The 20,662-nt window shown below is 33.1% G+C and overlaps 3 protein-coding genes across 4 annotated transcripts in view; 2 read left to right on the top strand and 1 right to left on the bottom strand.

Annotated features, from left to right (window-relative positions):
* Nucleotides 1-11,365, top strand: part of LOC106116833 (neuronal PAS domain protein dysfusion) — a 105,022-nt gene extending 93,657 nt beyond the window's left edge. For both annotated transcript variants that reach the window (XM_013310877.1, XM_013310878.1), the window contains 4 exons: nucleotides 1,612-1,765; nucleotides 9,808-10,131; nucleotides 10,212-10,819; nucleotides 11,149-11,365. In XM_013310877.1, coding sequence (XP_013166331.1) covers nucleotides 1,612-1,765; nucleotides 9,808-10,131; nucleotides 10,212-10,819; nucleotides 11,149-11,195 — 1,133 coding nt within the window. In that variant the 3' untranslated portion in view covers nucleotides 11,196-11,365. The remainder of the gene's footprint in view (nucleotides 1-1,611; nucleotides 1,766-9,807; nucleotides 10,132-10,211; nucleotides 10,820-11,148) is intronic.
* A 628-nt stretch (nucleotides 11,366-11,993) lies between these two features.
* Nucleotides 11,994-15,197, bottom strand: MED24 (mediator complex subunit 24). The gene has a single exon (XM_013310824.1). It carries the CDS (start codon nucleotides 15,015-15,017, stop codon nucleotides 12,081-12,083), a length of 2,937 nt encoding a protein of 978 aa, XP_013166278.1. The 5' UTR covers nucleotides 15,018-15,197; the 3' UTR covers nucleotides 11,994-12,080.
* Nucleotides 15,198-15,475: 278 nt separating this feature from the next.
* The window catches only part of Trmt61 (tRNA methyltransferase 61), a 47,402-nt gene continuing 42,215 nt past the window's right edge, over nucleotides 15,476-20,662 (top strand). The window contains exons 1-4 of the mRNA XM_013310447.1: nucleotides 15,476-15,736; nucleotides 16,067-16,223; nucleotides 16,836-16,978; nucleotides 18,009-18,138. Coding sequence (XP_013165901.1) covers nucleotides 15,542-15,736; nucleotides 16,067-16,223; nucleotides 16,836-16,978; nucleotides 18,009-18,138 — 625 coding nt within the window. The 5' untranslated portion in view covers nucleotides 15,476-15,541. The remainder of the gene's footprint in view (nucleotides 15,737-16,066; nucleotides 16,224-16,835; nucleotides 16,979-18,008; nucleotides 18,139-20,662) is intronic.

The raw sequence follows: 20,662 nt of genomic DNA, 5'->3' as shown, positions 1-20,662 counted from the left end.
AGCAAACTCCGCTTTAAATTCTCTTTATCGCTTATTTGCTTTTCTAATTTATCGATAGCTTGACTAAATAATAGTCGTAATCAAAGTTCTTACGGCTTTTCGTATCTTGTTAAACTTTGAACTTAAATTAATTAGCACGAGCGCTTTACCTTGTCCAAATAAATACGTTAAACATGCAGTTATAGAAATACTATTACGAGTTTCTATGTTAATATAATAAATTGCAAAAAAAAATATTATTTTTACAATTTTTTTAAACAAACTGTCGCCTGTACTCTGTCCGCGCAATTTAAAAAAAATCTTAATTAGTAGCCTATGTGGTCTTCCAGACTATGTTCTACATCTATGCCAAATTTCAACAAGATACATTGAGCCGTTCTTGTGATACCTTCTAACAAACATCCATCCATCCAAAACACATTTATAATATTAGTAAGATAGTAATCGTTTAAAGAACAAGTGAATTCATAAAAAATCTATTGAAATTGTTTAAAATATGCTAAATAATTTACAAATATTGGTGAATTATCTTCAACGGTTTTGTTCTGTTACTTAAGAACCAACATGAGAATCAATACTAAAAAGCCTATCGCTATAATCAAGCATACTAAAGACCTCAAACAAACAGACGTACGTAAATCGATTTCTATATATGGTAGTACAACAGTTCCCATCATTCGTTCACTCTATTCTTGGCACATGTAAATTATACCAACATCATTGTCAAACCTAACACTTATTTCACCACAAGATACAATGAAATTGAAACTGTAACACGAGGTTTTAAGGTATATTTTAGCTATGTAGATGCAAGATATTTTGTACTAGATGGGCAGGTGCCTAGTTAAGGAGGTGTTTAGCTTTCCCGCGATAATCTAAACATTAACAATGGTCTAATTTTGGATCCATTGAATTATTACCATTCACACTCAATTAAAATCGAATTTGTGATTGGCTGTTTGTGTAGTCTGACAATTTCTTTTTTTATTAGCTGCAACGATATAATAGAGAAGTTTTGTATTTGTTATGGAATAATTTTGTTTGGATTATATTATTTCAAGTATTTTTGTCATTAGTGCTGTATGCATTTATGAACTTATAGGAATACTAGCTGTCACCCGCAACTCCGTCCGCGCGGAATTAAAAACAAACATAATTAGTAGCCTATATGTTCTTCCAATGTTTTAACGAGGTCCGTTCAGCCGTTCCGGAGATACCTTTAAACAAACAAAATCTATCCATTTTAACATTCGCTTTATATTATCAAGATATACTTATGGAACCTAGGCCGAATTTTAACAAATAAGGGAAGAGTAAATCGTATTTCCACTAGGCGAACTACCATAGCAAGATTCGCGTTTTCTTTTTCCACTAATTTGTAATTTGGTAACTTAATAAAAAAACTAGCACCCGACTCCGTGCTCGCGGAGTTGACCAGACAATGTAGTACATCTGTGCTAAATTTCATCAAGATCCGTTGTGCCGTTCTAGAAATACCTACAAACAAACATCCATCCATCGACACTTTCGCATTTATAATACTAGTAAGATGACGTTAGTAACATCCGACTTACTATGTATAATATTATAATCGTTATATTATTTGTGCAGTAACACAATCGGAGCAAGAGCGGTCGTGTATCGCACTGCTGCGTCTCCAGCGTCGCTGCGGGCAGTTCCTGTGGGTGCACGCCGTACTCCAGCTCAAGGACAACCTGGAGAATTCGCAACGACCTGTTATAGTCTGCACTAATCAAGTATTAAGGTAAGTAAATGTTTTACTGCGAAAATATGGATAAAGCAGCAATCAATATGAGTAAATGAACAATCCTTAAATATAGACATCATTGTTCTCTTGATCTGTTGAATTGTTTATGATATTTGCGTTATTTTTTCTAATTTATTCTATGCTACCATAAATGTATTTTGTAATTTAAGTATGTTACCCATTATTCCGAAGTTCACAATCAAATATTGTACCTATTATAATATAAAGATTTGTCAAATTAGGGGTTATTTAGAAACATAAAAATATTCGCGATATATCTATTAAGTATCACAATTAAGTTTGATTGATCTATCAAATCTATTCCTTCAAACAAAAAGGATTTATGGTACATCCAAATGACCGCAGTAAAATCAAGACGTCAAAATAACAGGCAAGAACATAGCGTTGGCGGGAAAATAACTTCATACTGCGCCTGCGCAAACGCAACGCAATTACTGTAAGAACGTACAGTAATACGATGGTTAAGATAAGACGAACTTACATGCATCAAAAATTTATCCTTTATCCAATTTCTACAGGATAACGCTGATATTGGTCTTGACTAGTCAGGCATTTTTTGTTCTAACTCTAAGGGTCGTTGGATAATAAGGGAGATAATATACATACATATACATTTTAGAATATCCTGTCACTGGCCGCTTTATCCGCGAAGAATTTAAAAAACCCTTAATTAGTAGCCTTTACGTTCTGCAGGCTATGTTCTAAATCTATGACATATTTCAGCGAGATTGATGCCACCGTTTTATAGATAATTTCTAATAAACATCAATCCATCCAAACATTCGCATAACATTAGTAAGATTCTTAGTTAATTAATATGCATCTAGAGTAAGTATTAACTTTATTTTGAAGTATAAAAAGTTTGGAATAAAACAACTTTATACCATGTAAACCCAGCTTAAAATATCCGATAGTGATCGTCAACTCTGCGAATAATCGACGGAATGTAACATGATTGCGACCTCATACCACGCGAACAAATAATTACGAATCGCATCGTAATTGTACGTCGTTCTACGCAATTTTATTTGACGTACGGACGGAAATTTAAGGTACATTAAATATTATAGTTTTATTGAACTTCAAGTACATTTATTGGTTTTTATTTTTTATCTAGTTAAGAACTTTATAAGAGAAGAAACTATAGCTTGAACAAAAATCTGATGGAAGCTAAAAAACGATTTTTATTTTGTTATTCCATCCTTAATATATATTTTGAGGGAAATTTCAATTTTAATAGTGCTTAATTTTGACGTTGAGTATAGCTTAAAAAACAGTGTACTTACCTTTAGAGATTATTATTTAGAATCCTTTGGCGCGAATAGCGCGCTTTCATTACAAAGTCAAGTTTCAGAATGATTAGTGAGGGGACATAAACGTTGACATTTTAATAGGGCTAGTGTTGCGCCGATACACCGGCATAGTGTCGGATTTTCTTCCTAACATTACTTATTAAAAAAAAACATGTTTGTATACAATGAAGTTATAATTGTAGGAAACGAACGAAGTGCCTACGTGTCATAAATTATTCTAATAAAATACATAACGAAGAAATGTTAGCAATCTCACTTAGACATAGTTTCAATTAAATATCACAAGTTTCTCGTATGGATTTATTATAATTCAAAGCGATATTTCACTTCTGGCAAATGTTAAAATTGATTCTTACGATAGCAAGCAATCTACAACCTTAGGATAATTAAATGACAATAATATCAACCACGATTCTTCAGACAAGTCACATTTTTATTCGTGGGTTCATAAGATCAAAATCTCCATTTAATAAAAAATATATTATTATCACCGGTTCTTCAAAGACTGGCAACGCATCTGCAGTTCCTCTGATCTTGCAGTTGTCTATGGACGTCGATGAACATCTCAGTGTTACCGCTGCTCATTTCTCTTATAGAAAAGACAACAGGGATGATATGTTTCATACAGAGATTTTTGTCTCGGAAAACCATGGTCAGTCGTTTAGAGACAATAATGCTGTCAAATATAGTTCTTTAGCTATACTCGTAGTATGATGAATGCTTATACAAAGGAACTTAAGTGACTGTTGCACTAGCTAATTGGCTTCAAAGCTGCCCCATTAAGTTAACCGATAATTCCACTCGGCGCGCCGCGGTCGACTTTGAAAAATTGCAGCCATAATTTAAGGCGGTCACTTACAGACTTCCCTATTGAGATATCAATACTAGATGACGTCCTTCGAAGTACGCCTCTCGTAAACACGGCCCTTACTATCGTCTGCACGTTATTTTTCTTTGTTTTTATTATTTATTTTGTGAGGTATTATTTGTAACTGGCTGTCGCCCACGACTCCTACCGCGAGAAATTAAAAAAAAAACATTATTGGTTGTCTATGTGCTCTTCTAGACTTTTTCTATATCTATGACAAAATACACCAAGAACTGTTGAGCCGTTGAGATATCTTCAAACAAACCATCCATCCATCTAAACATTCGCATTTATAATATTAGTAAGATTTGTAAGATGGAATGCAAAATATTTCTTTTCAACTAATTTTATACATAGAAAGAATCTTTCTGTCTCTTTTTTATTGGTTAAGATTATGTAACTTTTTAATGTGAAATCTAAAATAAGTAGGATATATTTTTTGCTGAACTTCTATAACTATTTACTACTTACTATTAGCAAACATCTTACCAATATTATAAATGCGAATGTTTGGATGTACGGGTAAATGGATAGATGTTTGTTAGAATGTATCAATGTACATATCTCTAGAACAGCTGCATGGATATTGCTGAAATTTAGCACAGACGTAGAAGGTGACTTCAAAAACATATAGGCTGTTTTTTTTAAACGAAATGTTTTACAATCACATAGCAACAGTGTAAATCTAAAAGTAAATGAAACAACAATTTATAAGTACAGCTTTCTCGGCGTCACTATTTCACGGGTGAAATTGGATCGCGTTCCCATAGTAGAGGTGAGCGAATAAATATTGTAAGGGTAGTGATTTATTAAGTCGGAGAGAGGTTCGCCAGCGATCGGCCGATGTTGTTATCAGGATGGCTTGAAATATGCCCTCCGAGGGCTATTGTTGTGATGTGAGAAACGGTGTTTAACAAGCAACGAACGCCGTACTTGATCGATGGCTTACCGCCGTCCAGTATTTTGCAAGTGTATGGTAAAATTTGTTAATTCTATGAAATTATGCGATCTTTGTTGGGGCGCTAAAATGTTTTGTTTTTAATGCTGGAGGCTTTTTTTTTGTTGAGCGAAAATAGTTTGACGAGAATATAATATTCAATTTTCTTAGAAAAACTTATATAGAAACAGGAAAAGCAATATAAAAGATATTTATACTTCCAAAGAAACAGATAATTTTATAAGATTTTATCGAATAGATTAATAAATTGTTACATTACGTTCGTAGCTTCTCAGCATGTCTAGTCTTTGAATACTTTTCATCCATTAAGGGAACATACCCATACTACGTGACCTATTTTTTTAGTTTTTTCGACCCTCCCTCCCCTCGGTGACCTCTCGTAGTACATGCCAAGACCCCCCCCCCTTTANNNNCCCCCCCCCCCCTTTAGTTTTCACAGGTAAAAATTGAAAAAGAAATAATTTGGCTCATACTCTTCTTTATAGCATAAGACTGCATGCATTCTTAAATTACTAGTGAATTATGTATTATGAAAAAAAACAACTAACGACTACGTGACTAAAATCTTAGCCCCCCTCCGCTCCTGTGACTGACTGTAGTATTTTATAGACTCCCCCCCCCCCTAAACGGGTCACGTAGTATGGGTACGTTCCCTAAAATATTATCATACAACACCACGAGTACATTTTACATGAATTTTATGTCGCCCTATCATATTTAATTGTACGCAGCTGTAGGTTTATTACTTAGAAATGGTTTGACAAATTCTATATTTAATCTATTTGTAATAAGTAACCGGGTCACGATTCATTGCATTAAAATTGTCCGCGCCTTGATGTCAAAGTTATTGTTACAATTGACAAGTAACAGTATGCAAAATGACTAACGCTGGCCAAATTAATCGGAAGTAGTATAAGATAGCAAATCTTAATTAATAGCAAAGCGCGAACCGCGACTGCTGACCCTTGCTGATATGTGCTCATTGTCCAGGGCGCGAGAGTGCTCAAAGCTTTTAGTTTTTATTGCATTGGTGCAAGTTATAAAATTAAACATATAGATACAAATATTCTTCTTTTTTTATTATTCCTGTTTAATGACAAAGGAAAGTAAAATTATAGATGAAGGACTCAAGCAGTAAATTAATTATTTAGTTTATTAATTAAATTAGTTTATAGGAAATAATGAAAGTTAAAAACAAAACATTAGGACATAAGAAAGAAAAATAAAACATAAAACGTTTTAAATTTAGAAATAATTAGTAAAAAAAAGTCTAAAAAGGTCCGTTTGTATTGGCAATACTGATTTAAATTTGCTTGCTATATTATTTGTAGCAATACAATAGCAAAATGTCCGCCATTTTAAAGTCTCGCACACCGTTTTATTTTTTATTCTTTTACGTTTCATTATTTTATAAAAAGAAGTCAAGTTAAAAAAGTTACATTTGTAAAATATCTGGCCTTGTGCAGCACCAGTAATACATTTTACTTGGGACCACGAAAGAAAAAACAATTCCAACACTAATTGTTCCTTTGACATATCATTCAATATTTTTCCAGAATTATAAACAAAAATTAAAGTTCGTTACTTCATTCAACGTTCCGCTCTATTCTTAAAACTTGGACCACATTTTATAAGTTTCATACAAAGTCAAACACACGAGATGTCACGCATTGTTGGCGGGATTGCGTCATTTGTCACGTCGATGTCTTGAGCTTGCGCCATCTCACGTATCACTGCGTGCTCTTTGACTTCGCTTTTATAACTAGAATTTGTATGAAGACCCGATTTGTCTATAGCTATGAGATTATAAAGAATTATAGTAGTATTAACATTAATAGTAGTAGTAAGTGAATTCTGTACTTAATTGGTAATATCAGTAAATCTAGAAATAAAAAAATTAAAGTTCTACAAAAAAATGAAAGAGACAAGAAATAAAAGTACCTATAAACTTTCATTTATTTGATGGTTTTGCCCATTTGAAGTTAAAAGCTTAGTGTTTTAAATGTGTTTAAAAGCTATATTAACATAATAAAGTTCCAATTATCATAATTGATTGTCTTAAATCTTACATTATTAAGATTTTACTGTAAAGAAAATACTTTTATTACAAAAAACATGTTATAATTCAGATGTAAACTCTCAGTTAAGTGGTGCAGAATGGGAGACGTGTTCGCCGCCTACAACTTGTCACGTCGAGATTTATGCGTACGAAGCACACGCACAAATTGCCAGATGCGGGACGGACAATACCACATTACAATCCGTTTTTCATAACAATATGATCCAGGATTTTTGCTCTATATCTCTTAAATAATAAATTTGCTAATTTAAATTAAAGTAAAGTAATTCAATTTGACAATAAAAAGTGACTGGAATGTTAAAAGACTAGGGCTGCCAACTTACAACAAAAGATGACCAGAACACTGACGACCAAGGAACAAACGACAACCTTGTTAACCTTAAACTCCTTGGATCAAATTCTCGAAAGGTGGCAGCCCTATAAAATACTATTAGAATAACGGTGCCAAAGTATAATACAAAAAGAGATTACGTGCATAATATGTTTACACTTAAAGTTCAGCATATATTAAACTCAATACATTACAATAAAATAAAGCAATTAAATATGTACAAAACTGTTAAGGATAACAAAACAAATCGATATAGGAAATAGGAAACAAACAGTGTAACTTAAATGTCAATAGGTAACGAACTGTCTCTGCCTTTAGCAGGACAAAGCTCGCCTTATCGTCGAGATGAAATGTGACCACTAATTAGTAAGACTAATCGCCGAGTCTACACCACGCTAGATGTACGTTCCTAACTCAAAACAGTACCTTTAGATTGAAGTTAATAGATAAAAGTTGCCAATGAGACCGAAATATTTGTTCCAATCAGAAGTTACAATAAGTCAAGAACTTATATATCTTAAAAGCTGATTATATGTTTGAAGTTGGGAAATTTATGAAATCGACATTTATAAAAGTGTAATGGTCACAATTTACATTTTTACTATAGTTATAATATTTTATCAACAATTCTTTCATTTAAAATAATGTCATAGTTAATTTGTGAATTAAAGAAATTTATGAAAAGGCAAAAAACATTGTTAAAAATAGCTGTATTATCCGTTATTAATTCTGAACACTATCTTTGTTATTTTAGAAAGTTTTCTATGTATTTAAATTTAAAATTCAAATAGAACTAACAAGTAGTCAATAAGCTGGAATCGGTCGATGTTCGTAGGTCAAGTCCATTATACAGTACGAGCTGAGTTTCTGTAAACACGGGATGTCTTATCCGCGCCCTTTCGCTGCACAACTATCTGCTCTTTCCCAATGCGAATGCTAAACGATTTGTCGACGTCCAACACGTATCTGAATAAGTACAGTGATGTACATAATTTAATAATAAAATAAAAATTCTTTATTGGGTAAAGAAAAAAACAATTTTCCCAAACTTTTGTGGGCTGTCTCCGGGACTAGTTGAAACTGTGTTTTAGGTGACAGCGCCTTCTCTTATCTATTGTCTAAAGTTAATATGTAATACATTGCATTTAGTAATTCTAATTACGTATTATGTGTCCTTCAACCTCTGACATAAAGTTTGTCTATTTAATATATATTTAGATATTGGAATTATCATTGTTCATCTCTAAAAAGGAATAAGTTATGATGAATTTGGAAAATAGTATTGGATTTTAAAAAAACTGTTTCAGGTTTGATATTGTCGAAACACAATCTGGTCTTTTACATTTTCTTTTTTGCTTTATTTCTCTACGTTATTTTAATATAATAAGTTTACTTACGTTCAAAAGAAATACCTGTAGAAAAGTTCTAATTTTCTTTTTAACTCTTTATTTTAATTAATTTGACTTCTGTCTGTGACTGTATCTATTAAAGTCCAGGGCTGAGTCCAACTATGTGACATTTCCCCGCATCCAGCTGAAAGGTTGCCTTCTCAAACTCAAAATTATTCACAAAAGGTTATTGTGGGACTGGGCCTTAAATTGAATATTATGTTAAGGCAATACTCAAAGAACCAAATTTCGATTTAATTCTGAAACAAGTTATTTCATAGTAACAAGAAAGAAAAATTTTTATAATAAAAAAAGGCTGTTCTACATCTGTGCCAAATTTCATCAAGATCCATTAAGCCGTTCTGGAGATATCTTTTAAGAAAAATCCATCCATCTAAACTTTCGCGTTTATAACATTAGTAAGATGTAATTTCTTAATTCGTTAAATAGTCATACATAAAATCATTACTATATAACACATAATATGTCGCGTAATCTCAAGTCTGAATTTCTATTTTCTCAACTATAGAATTTACCAGCGGTCGTTAAATAGAAACCCAATACGAAATTGTAATGATAATCACTCGAATAACAGGCAAGTCTTGCGAAGTCTGGATTTTGTAGAGCGCGCCGGCGTATTATAAATTTGAAAGCAATTTACACATATAGTGTACTAACATGGACCGAGTATACTACTTAATATAAACATTAAACTTTAGTGGTACCATTCCGCGACCCAACTAATGGCCAAAGCTTGTTACATAGTTTGAAAAGTGTCGCGATTCTTTACACCATCGCTCGTTTATGTTAAAGTAATTTAGTATTTAACAATTATCAATGGACTACTTACAATCAGAAATCTCAAAATTGCCATATAAAAGCGATAAACATTGATTATCTTTAAGATAAAATAAATTTACATTTATAACCCTTTTCATCTTGAGCGTACCTTCTAAGGACAATTCACGGCTTAAAAAAGTTTATATCTCTACATTTATTAATATAATTCTTTTGTCCTTATAACCTGAAACAAATGACTATCTTCGAATAATTCGATTAAAGCATATACTTTGTCCACAGTGAGCAAGAAGCCGCAGTAATGAAAGCAAACCCGTGGCTGTACCACTATTACGCGGTTCAGTCCAAATTACACTACGGCTTAGCTTACGAAGCAGCTACCAGAATGTATGGACCACCTCCGCCAGACATTCAAGTCTACCCACCGACTATGCAGTACACACAAACACCGCCAGTGTGCATCAACGGGAACCAAGTCATGATGACCAACAGTGGACTGCAACCTCATTTATCACATGTTCCTCCGCACTTAACACCAATACATTATGCTTACGAAAGAACAGATAACGGGCCAGTAGACTACTCCGTATCATTACAAGAGAACAGGTAATTCAAAACATAATCCAAAAAGTTCACTTTCTTCTGACTCCATAAAAATAATTTTTAACTTTAGTTTTCTCTTCCAGGTACCACAATATCCAATTGGAGGATACCAGAATCCTTCCTAATGTGAAAAGGAAAGGAAAACCAGACGATAAAACTAGCATACCTCTAACTAACCTATCTCCACGTTTCTCTTCTCCCGGTAATGCTGGAGGAGAAACGCTAGTAGCAATCTCGGCTGGTGTTGCCAGTCGAAGACCGGGGTCAAAGAATTTTAATATAACAGAGACGGATTTGGTCGATCAATGGAACCCAAGTCCAACATGGTCGGAGTCAGCGTTACAAAAGGTTCCTGATGTCTGTCATCAGGATCTTAGTCCATACGTCACGACTACCCCACCAACGCCGTCTGGCACACCGTCTGCATATACGCAGAACTATAGTCACACATTCGTTTTCGACTGGTCGCCCGAACAATATGTTCCTCACACTAACAATAGATGTAGCACTATAACTACTGAAAGTTCCTATCAACAGACGTGGAATCGAGGTCAAAGAACGACTTATACTAACGCGGAAAGTTCAGTCGATGAGAACTGCAATCCTAATAGATTAAGTTTACCAATGAGGGTCAGTAGTCCAGTAACGGAGTATGGCAGTAGAGACGGAGAGATTCTAAGAAGACAAATTGGTAAGTTACAGTTACATAAGTGGAGAGAATACGTTTTATAGAGATCACTTTTGACACAATGATTTGGTTAGAACTGTTAGGAAGATAAAACCGACACTGTGCTGGTGTATTAGCGCAATACTAGACCTGTTAAAATATCAACGCTAACGTCCCCCTCACTAATCGATCTGACACTTGGCTTGGTAAGGAAAGTGCGCCATTTGCTCCAAGTGTTGTCAAAGAGTACCGACCGAACAATGATAATAGGCTCACCCAAGTATTAACAAAGTTTTATAGGATGACTTGCCTCAAATACTTATAATTATAATTTGCAATAATTTTTTTCGCAGACCGACCACATCCAGATTCACCAGGTGCCAAAAAACCTGCATTATAACTGTAGTATATTAGTATGTAAATTAGTTCAATACTTTGTTACCCCATTCCTATCGATATATTTTTTTAAATAAGTTCTTATATAATGTACAAGCTCTGGAACTCTCCTGTGATCTATGTATATATAAGATTTACAACAGTGTAAATGTAAATATTTAAATATACAAGTAAATTAAATTTGTAGAAATTCAATTTTTAATGGTATTAAATGTTTGAAATTGTCGCATACAATGTGCATGATTATTTAGTTACAATTATTTTTTGTATTATTTGTGTAAATATTTTACAATATAACCACAAAATTATAGTATTTATGTAAACTGTAAAAATCGAATTATATAAAATACCTAAATAATTTATTATCTGGCATTACTTTTGTACACATTGTTCATAATTTTACATTCATATTTGTGTATAATGTAGGAAAGAAATTAAAAAATATATAGTTTATTTTACTATACACAATAAATCCGTCCAAAAATGTGATGCAATTAAGTTATTTTATTATGTAATACGTATTATTACTGAGTAGAATGTTTGGTCCCATTCTGGTTAGTTCCGTCCAAGAAATTCAAACACCATTCTTTGACCATGTGCCGTTCATTCTTGTATATTATTTTTGTTAATTTGATGTACAAATTAAAATTATATATAAAAAGCTCTTTTCTATGTTAATGAATTTAAATTAATTCTTTATCCTTGTTGATTGAATTACAAAAAAAAAATAAAGTGAAAAAACTATCTTTGAATAGTTGTTTTATTTCCAACCCTTCATCCTTAAAAAAAAACAGCTAATTAATACTTTTTAAATAATTTTTTAATATTTAAATGAATCTAATAAAATTGACAAATACATCATTGTAAAGAATTATGCTTAATCTACATATTAGTCTGGTCGTAAACGCATGTTTCTTAAAAGGCAGAGATCTCTTGCTGTGTCCCGTCTTCCATAGGGAGTAGACAAATCGTAAAGTCGCAATATCAATCCAATATTAAAATTATCAGGAAGAGCTTTAATCAACGTAGGAACAATTTCACTGGGCATCCTCTGTAGCACAAACTGAGCCCTTTCTTGACCACATTGTACGATGTATATTAAAAACTGCAAAATGAAATGTGTTTGAGGTGTTACTTCGCCATTTTTAGCGGCCAACTGTGAGAATAATTTATAAACCATCTCTAAAGTAGATTGCAGTGGCTCTTTCAAAAGTCCCGGTGTAGCGATTTGTTGCTGAGTGTAATACATAGAACTGCTATCAGACGAATTATCGTTTAATCTGCGCACTTTACTTGCGGTGCACAAAGTATCTATATCCTCAGTGTCCTCATGTCGACGCTTTCTTGATACAGGCACTTTATTGTAATTACTATATTCAAGTGCAGCATAAATGCAATATACTGATAACTTTGCTAATATCGAAGACTGAGGTTCAACTAACTCTTCACACAATTTAGTATTATACAAATATTGGGGCAACACATGCAACAGCAATGCCTCTGTGCATCTTTCAATGTCCAAATGCAACATTGCAAGTACAACATCTGCAGATCTATCCAAATCTTCTTGATATCTATATTTTAATGTTTCTTTTACTAAATTAGTTACGAACCATACTGGTCCTGCTGTATTTAGTAAACTCTTAATAATATGAGTAGCATCTATTTGAAGATGACCCCTGATCTTAATATCTTCCCAAACAGTTTGCAATTGTTCTAGAATTGGCTGACGAGAGATAATGTTATGTGAAAATGTTATAACTTTCGTCTTTGGCACAGATGGTGGGTAAACATCATATTGCATTTTCCTAATTATTGGTCCCATTAATATAGCACGCTCTTTAAAGTTTTCAATCTGACTTAATTCAACCTCAGTTGGAGGAGTTAAGAATAGTTGAACCATATTAATAGGTTTTAAAAATGCATCCTGGTGTACAACATTAATGTAGGAACACAACCAGACTGATGCACAAACAGCCAGGGATGCCATTTTCTGTCGCAAAGAATCCAACATTCGTTTCACATCTCCTGGAGTAATAGATCCTTGTTCCCATGCAAACAATATCTCTTTTACCACACCACTGACATTTAAACAGAGATCATGTGGTTTTAAATTTGTATTCTTGAAATCAAAATCTGGTGCACTAAGGTGGTGAAGGATTATGTCCACAATCTGAGGATCACACTTCTGGAGTATTTGTTCTGGTGATTTGTGCACTCCTTTATGAACCATACAGTCACGAACCCATTGTTCAAAAAAGGAATCCCCATTATCATCTAAAACAGCTTCAACTCCATGTTCTTGTACTATAGAACACAAAATCAAAAAGGAAATATCAAAAGTATACACTTTAGTTGGGGAAGCACCCTTTTCACTTGCAGCAAGCAAAGCAAATTCATTAAACATAATGAGTCTAGAAACAAATAATTTTAATTTCCCCTCCACCATTGCCACAGCTAAAATTGTATCTAAAGTTGTACCTCCAACAATTTGGCACAACATTGCATACAAAGACTCTTGGGTTTTGTGAAAGTCTCCGCCCATTGTTTTTAAAATGCCAGCCAGTGTTGGTTCAGCACGAGTAATAAATGATGGTACACATCCTTGAAGTCCTGTTGGTTCTAGTTTCTGTAATTTTACATCCTTAGTTTCTCGTTTCTGTTTGAAGTAAGACAAATGGCTTTCAGAAACTATATTTAACTTTACCATTGGCTCCAAAAGAGAAATAACGCTGTTACAGCAGTTTTTAGTATCAACTATATCAAGAAGAGGGGCGGATTGTAACAGTTTTTCAAAGGCTTCTACTACCTCCATAGAATGTTCTGCATCCTTGTTACTTGTACCACAAGTGTTATGTATATAATGTATTACTTGGGGAACTCGCAGAAATGTAAATGCTGCCCACACTGCCTGCCTACATGAATCTTTACAGGAGTCATTTAGAGAAATGAAACATGCTCTAATTAATTCACAATATAATCTGGACAAAGAGTAGCCTTTTATTCTTTGTATCATAAGCAATTGACTGGAAAGCTGTTGTAAGTCCATACTAGGAGTTGCCAAGACATTAATTGCTATGAGAGCTTGAAGTGAGTGCGGAAGTAAGTCCGACTTGATGTTCAAAGGAGCAATTTTATCAATAGACATGTTACAAATCTTCTGTAATGTTTCATGAATATGAATTGGTGCTTTGAACTGTGTATTCATCATCATAAAAGCTGTTATTTCTTGACACTTCTTAGTTACCTCATCATACTCTTCTGGATCATTCTGTTTTGCCAAATAAAACATGGCTAGTAAGAAGTCAGTATTCACAATGGTATTCAAAAGTGTTGTAGATTTCTCAAGTAGCTCTTGACTTTGTATAGGATTAGATGATGGGTATTTACTCAAAGAATAATGGTATACTTGAAGCAGCCACAATATAATTGATGAGACTGCATATGCTAATATTTCTTCTTCCATTTTACCCCGACAAGTCACACTGTCAAGAAAGCTTTCCAAGAACTCAAGCAAACTTAAAATGCAATGTGGTTTGTGAAATGCATCAAATTTAGCAATTCTTTGTAACACCGCCGCATATGACACTAAATGAGAAGCCAAAGAATGCTTGAGGTATGAGATAACAAGTTGATTTGCTCCGCATCCAACCATCGCTTGCTGAAGAATGCAATCTGCTAAATTGTACAAGTCCCCACTGACTCCTCGGGGGAGAATGGTTTTGATATTTATACCCCATTGTATATCAGTCCATCTTTCACGCCAAGCTTTTAGGATTAATGCCTTCAGCGAGCTAGTTTTACTTGTGGTTTTTGAAGCATCCATGTTCACAATTTGCGAACCAAATTTCTATACTTTTTCAAAAGAACTTCACATAGCTACGATATGTCACGTAATTAATATTTCTTCACTCTCTAAAACCATATGCAAATCTATAATTATTATTTTTAATGCAACTATTTAATAAAATAAAAGTCGCGAAAAAAGATACACAGCGACATTTGATTTGACAGCCGCAACAGATAGATTAAATATCACTACGTTTTACACAAAATTATTTAACTACAAAATAAGAGTATTAAAAGTTGTAAGACTTTCATAGGTATTTGCCTGTGGATTTTTTTTTTATTTTGTTTATAATATTAAGGAAATAATGTTTCCCATAAACTAGAGCTAAAATTTCTACCACGAAAGGCCTACAATGTTGACAAAAAATAATATGAAAAATATGAATTCACATGTTGCGACGGAACGCAAACATCGGTAACTGTCAATGTCAAACCCGCATGTACAGTGTTTACAAACCTAAAGTTTAAGTTTAATATTTTGTAAAACTTACTAAAAACAAAATGAGTTTTAGAAACTATAAAGAAAAAATTGACGAGGGAGACACTGTTATATTATACATAAGTAATAATGTCTATGCTATAGAAGTGAAACCTGAAATAAAAAATAAGAAAGGTGAAATGATAGAAAATGTGTATCAAACACCTTATGGAGCTCTGAAGATTAGAAGTCTTATAGGAACTGACTACGGAAGCCGGGTAATTTAGCTTTTTTATTGCTTTTTATAATTTTAACATGTTACGAGGGTAGTAGAGTACACAAACGTTTACATACATTGGCAAGTAAGATGATGAGGATCTTACTAATAAAAAATTTACTTTCCTTTGGTATTATACTTTTGTTATAGTATTGATATTAAAAATTTGTTAAAACAAGTGAAAGAATCTTAGTGGTAGTTGGTAATAAAAACATTTGATATTATCTGATCTAAAAAGAAAATTACCTTCTTTTTTATTAGTTATTTTCCATTTTTATTAAGAATATGTATTTATTATTTTCATTAACTATTGTCTTATTGAATTAAACAGGTAGATTTACCAAAAGGCTGGGCTCATGTGCTACAACCAAATCCTGAGTTATGGTCTCTGACTCTACCACACCGCACACAAATTATCTATACCCCAGACATCAGTATGATATTAATGCAACTAGACTTGGTACCCGGCAGTGTTGTAGTTGAAGCAGGTATATTGTTATATGGTATTTTTTAATAAAGTAGATTACTCAGTCATAGATTAAATCTTATATATAAAATTCATGTGTCACAATTTTTGTTCCCATACTCCTCCAAAACGGCTTGATCGATTCTCATGAAATTTTGTGAGCATATTGAGTAGGTCTGAGAATCGGCCAACATCTATTTTTTGATACCGCGCAGACAGAGTTGCGGGCTACAGCTACTTAGAATATAAATCTGTAAGGAGGTTTTCTATAAACCTTGAATAATCTTACTAATATTATACATTCAAATGTTTGTTTGAAAATTTCTCTGGAACAGCATGGATGTCGCTGAAATTTGTCATATAGGCACATAGGCTACTTATTAATACCATACAAACAAAGTTGCAACAGATAGTTATTAATATTCATTGGTATATTTTAAACATTAAAAATTATATTTTAAACATTAAAAACATAATAAAAAATGCCCATATAATCACAACCATTTTTCAAATATTTGTATTACCACAGTAATTGTAGTCAATTAAATGCAACCACCATATCATCTATAGTCTATCTATATATATCTTTAGCAATTTGTTTGTATATATGTACATAATATTATATCTTAAACAGGTACCGGTAGTGGATCTCTAACCCATGCTCTGATCCGACGCGTGCGTCCGCACGGCCACGTCTTCACGTTCGATTTCCATGAGCACAGGACTAATGTAGCCAGGGACGAGTTCAAAGAGCATGGCCTGGAAGATTTTGTTACTGTAAGTACATTATAAAAAAACAAATGCTCATTGCCAAAGGGCGTAGTGGTTTTCCCTAATATCTTCCTTAAGTATTAAATAAGTAAATAATATTTAGTAGAAGAAGCTTCGTACACACTGTGCGGTTTACCGGAAGCTTTGGCCACTGCGGGGTATAAGCAACCGGAACTTACAAGTGACCGCAAAATAGCAAACGCTTAGTGCGTAAAGTATACGGTTTACAGTCGCATTTTACTAAGAAATAATTTTTGCGACATATTTTGACTGTGGCCAATTATGGTATAGCTAACCCCAAAAATGTGTTTAATCGAAATAATAAAATAGCTATAGAAAAATATCTCACAATATTCTAATCAATTAGGAATAGGTAAATCTTTTAATCTACGATTTTTTCAGAATGCATATCTTGTAGTCTCAAGGTCAAGACATTTAAGTTGACAAGGCTTGACGTTGATTTCGAAAGGATTTTTTTCTAAGAAACATGCATTAAAAAGTCAATAGTTCGATACACTTTACGATAAGATTAACATTTTGAATGTATTATGTTCTAAAAACTGAATAGCTCGGTAGCATTTGAATTATCGGCGAATAAATCACAGTGTGAACTTAGCCTTTATAATTTGACAACCTATTTCTTGCCTTGTCGAGTTTAATTTATATACTGAACAATCGGAACGACTAGCCTATATTTGCAATAGGGATTTTTTTTTAATTGTGTTTTACGAGTTTTCGGATAGTAGTTTACTTCGTTACTAGGAAGATTGACACACTCGACTGAATAGATTAAAACTCGCTATGTATAATCAAGAGACAGGCATCTAAAGGTACACGTACATTGTCCCGCGGCGGACGCACCGCACGCACGGCCCGCAACGAATTTTAGTTTACTTTGTATGATTTTACATAGCGCTCCGTCCATCATCAAAGACAAAACAAATCGTCCGGCGCAGGCCATCGGATGTAAATCCCACTTTAGGTCGCTGCATCAGAGGAGTACGTACATGTAATCTTATTGTTTCGTTGTTCCCAGATACAACATAGAGACGTGTTAGCAGATGGCTTTGGACCGGATATAAATGGGAAAGTGGACGCCGTGTTTCTGGATTTACCGCGACCTTGGGACGGAATCTCTCACGCCATTTCTGCCTTTAAACAACAAGGTAAATTATTTATATTTTAAAAATCGTATGCCAGATCACAAAACCATAGAGAATGAAAATAATAGAAACAAAAATGTTGCCATATACGCTTTGGCAATTAATATCAAGAAAAACCTTTGTGGTCATGAACACGGAAACAAAAAAGAAAACCATTTTCTTTAAATCAACTTAATAAATTTTATATTTCGTACGTGCATTATATGCGTTAGTAAAACAAACACTGTAAAATTTCAAAAGTGCCGACTACGCATAATAATTCAATTGCTTCCATTAAAATGTTTTGAATTAAATATGGACGCGCGCAACAATAATTTATTATAGGTCGATGTTATTTGCTGTGCATAATTTTTAGGAGAGGTTGGAATTTTGCTACACTGATACTCCATTTAATGTTTAACGTAAATATTCATAGGGATTTTATTACTTTGAAGACCAGATTCAATGCCTAATACCATAGATTAATTAGTACATGCCCTTTGATAAAGATTATATAGAAGTAACACAATCCAAAAGAAAGGAAAATTTTAAACTTAAACATTAGATGTAGATAAAATGGATATGGCCAAATAAAACTAGTGAATACTGGAACTCGCAAATATGCAAAAATTATGTAATTTATGTTGAATTAGCTATTGCGACTCCGCCCGTGCGGATTTAAAAAAAAACTTAATTAGTAATCTATGTGTTCTTCCAGATTATGTTCTATATCTATGCCAACTTTCAGAGAGAACCCTTCAATTATCCATCCATCTAAACTTTCGCATTTATAATATTAGTAAGATTATGTTTGAACGGTTTATCTGCAGAATTATTTGCGTAATAAACCTACATATTTTCACCTATGTTAAATGCGATTTGTGCTATTTTTTAATTACGTAATAAGTAACAATTGTAAAGCTTAGCCACAGTATCTAATTTTATCGATGATACGCAGCAGGAAACAACTCGGATCCTTATAAATCGAGAGAATCGATTGCAATCTGATTACTATGTGCCGATTATTCCGATCGTCTTGTAAATTATTCGATTCTATTCATTAAATTTGCTCTCCGTTGAACTAGATAACGAATTTAGAATCGATACATCGCTTTGAAAGTGGTCTAACTCTTTCTAATTGACAGGGTTGTCGATGTTACTAATAAATACATAGAAATATAATTAAAAGGTACGAAAGAACTGTGTTTTAGTAAATATTGTAGAAAATTAATCAAATAGAATCAAAGAAATTTAATTGTTTTGCTATAAATTTAAAAGTTTTTTGCCGACTTCAAAAAGAAGGAGGTTATCAAATTGTCTATATTTTTTATATTACTGCTTAACTACGATCTTGGTGCTTCGATTAAAAAAAAAACTCGAAAAGTAGTGCTTGAAGGCACATTATTTTGTTACTTTTTAGGGGATTTTCTTGAATTGTTTTTTTTTCTTTAAAATTTTTGTTCATAACATCATCAGCCGAAGTAAACTTCCAATTGTAATACTGTCAGAAGCAATGAAAGTCTACTCTAAAAGCACTTTGCTAATTGATATCGAGCACTATATCGATAAGATTTGAATCGCGAGGTGACCGCGTCCAGTCTACAAACATATTAGTAATCGACACTTATCCTTGACAGTTGTAACCTATTGTTGCACGACATTTTACGTCTCGGTTACATTCTTACCAACGAGTTTACACTACTAAAACAAGTTTAGAAACATAGTTTCTTAAAAATTAATGAAAAGGATGACCACGTTTTTGTATGACCATTATTTAATCCTTTAATTTTTAAATTGCTTTGGATTTTATACATTTATTAAACTTTAGAAAGTTGTATACTCCTTTGGTAACAAAAATACGTATGCGCGTATTCGTTATTAGCGTGTATATAAAATTCGGAAGGATAGGGACGGATACATGCATACATTTATGTAAACCTAAGGCGTATACAAGTTTCTAAAGTTTAATAAATGTATAAATATTTTCGCAGCTGACTGTACATTTTGTTAAATCTATAGGGTATTTTATATATTTTTCTATCTTAGTGTAAAATAATTGGGTATTTTGAGGTAACCCTATGTATAAAACATATACATAGTCTATGCAATACAATTGTAACATGTTTCCGTCTGACGTCTATAACAATGGTTGTAAATAAACAAGAAGTGGCCTATTTTCTTCAGATTATCTTTAGTTAGGCTTGTTAATTGGTCAAACCGAGGTTCTACTTTTCTTTAGTATAGAATTTACGATGCAAATAACATCGCGAAAAAATATCTCGTTTTGTGCAAAATTGTCGCAAAACTGCACAATTGTCGCTGTCATATTTACAATAGATAACTGGAAAGAACGCCGTGCATTCCAGTGTCTGTTTATATTAATCTAGTAATCCAGTGCTGTTTCATCACTGTGCTGGAATTATGTAAACTGATCATAAAGGTATAATTACGAATTATTAATATATAAACATCCATAGTTACGAGATCGGTTAATAACAGTTAATAGGTATTTTATAATATTGCAAAGTACACAAATAATATATTAGAC

This window comes from Papilio xuthus, unplaced genomic scaffold (genome assembly GCF_000836235.2).
Source record: "Papilio xuthus unplaced genomic scaffold, Pxut_1.1 DF827714.1, whole genome shotgun sequence".
Classification (NCBI taxonomy): Eukaryota; Metazoa; Arthropoda; class Insecta; order Lepidoptera; family Papilionidae; genus Papilio; species Papilio xuthus.
The sequence above is the reverse complement of the archived record's forward strand: the minus strand, read 5'-3'. Positions and strand labels throughout refer to the sequence as shown.

Bases quoted from the DNA above. Each gene is read 5' to 3' on its own strand.
- MED24 (XM_013310824.1), bottom strand. From the start codon at position 15,017: ATGGATGCTTCAAAAACCACAAGTAAAACTAGCTCGCTGAAGGCATTA.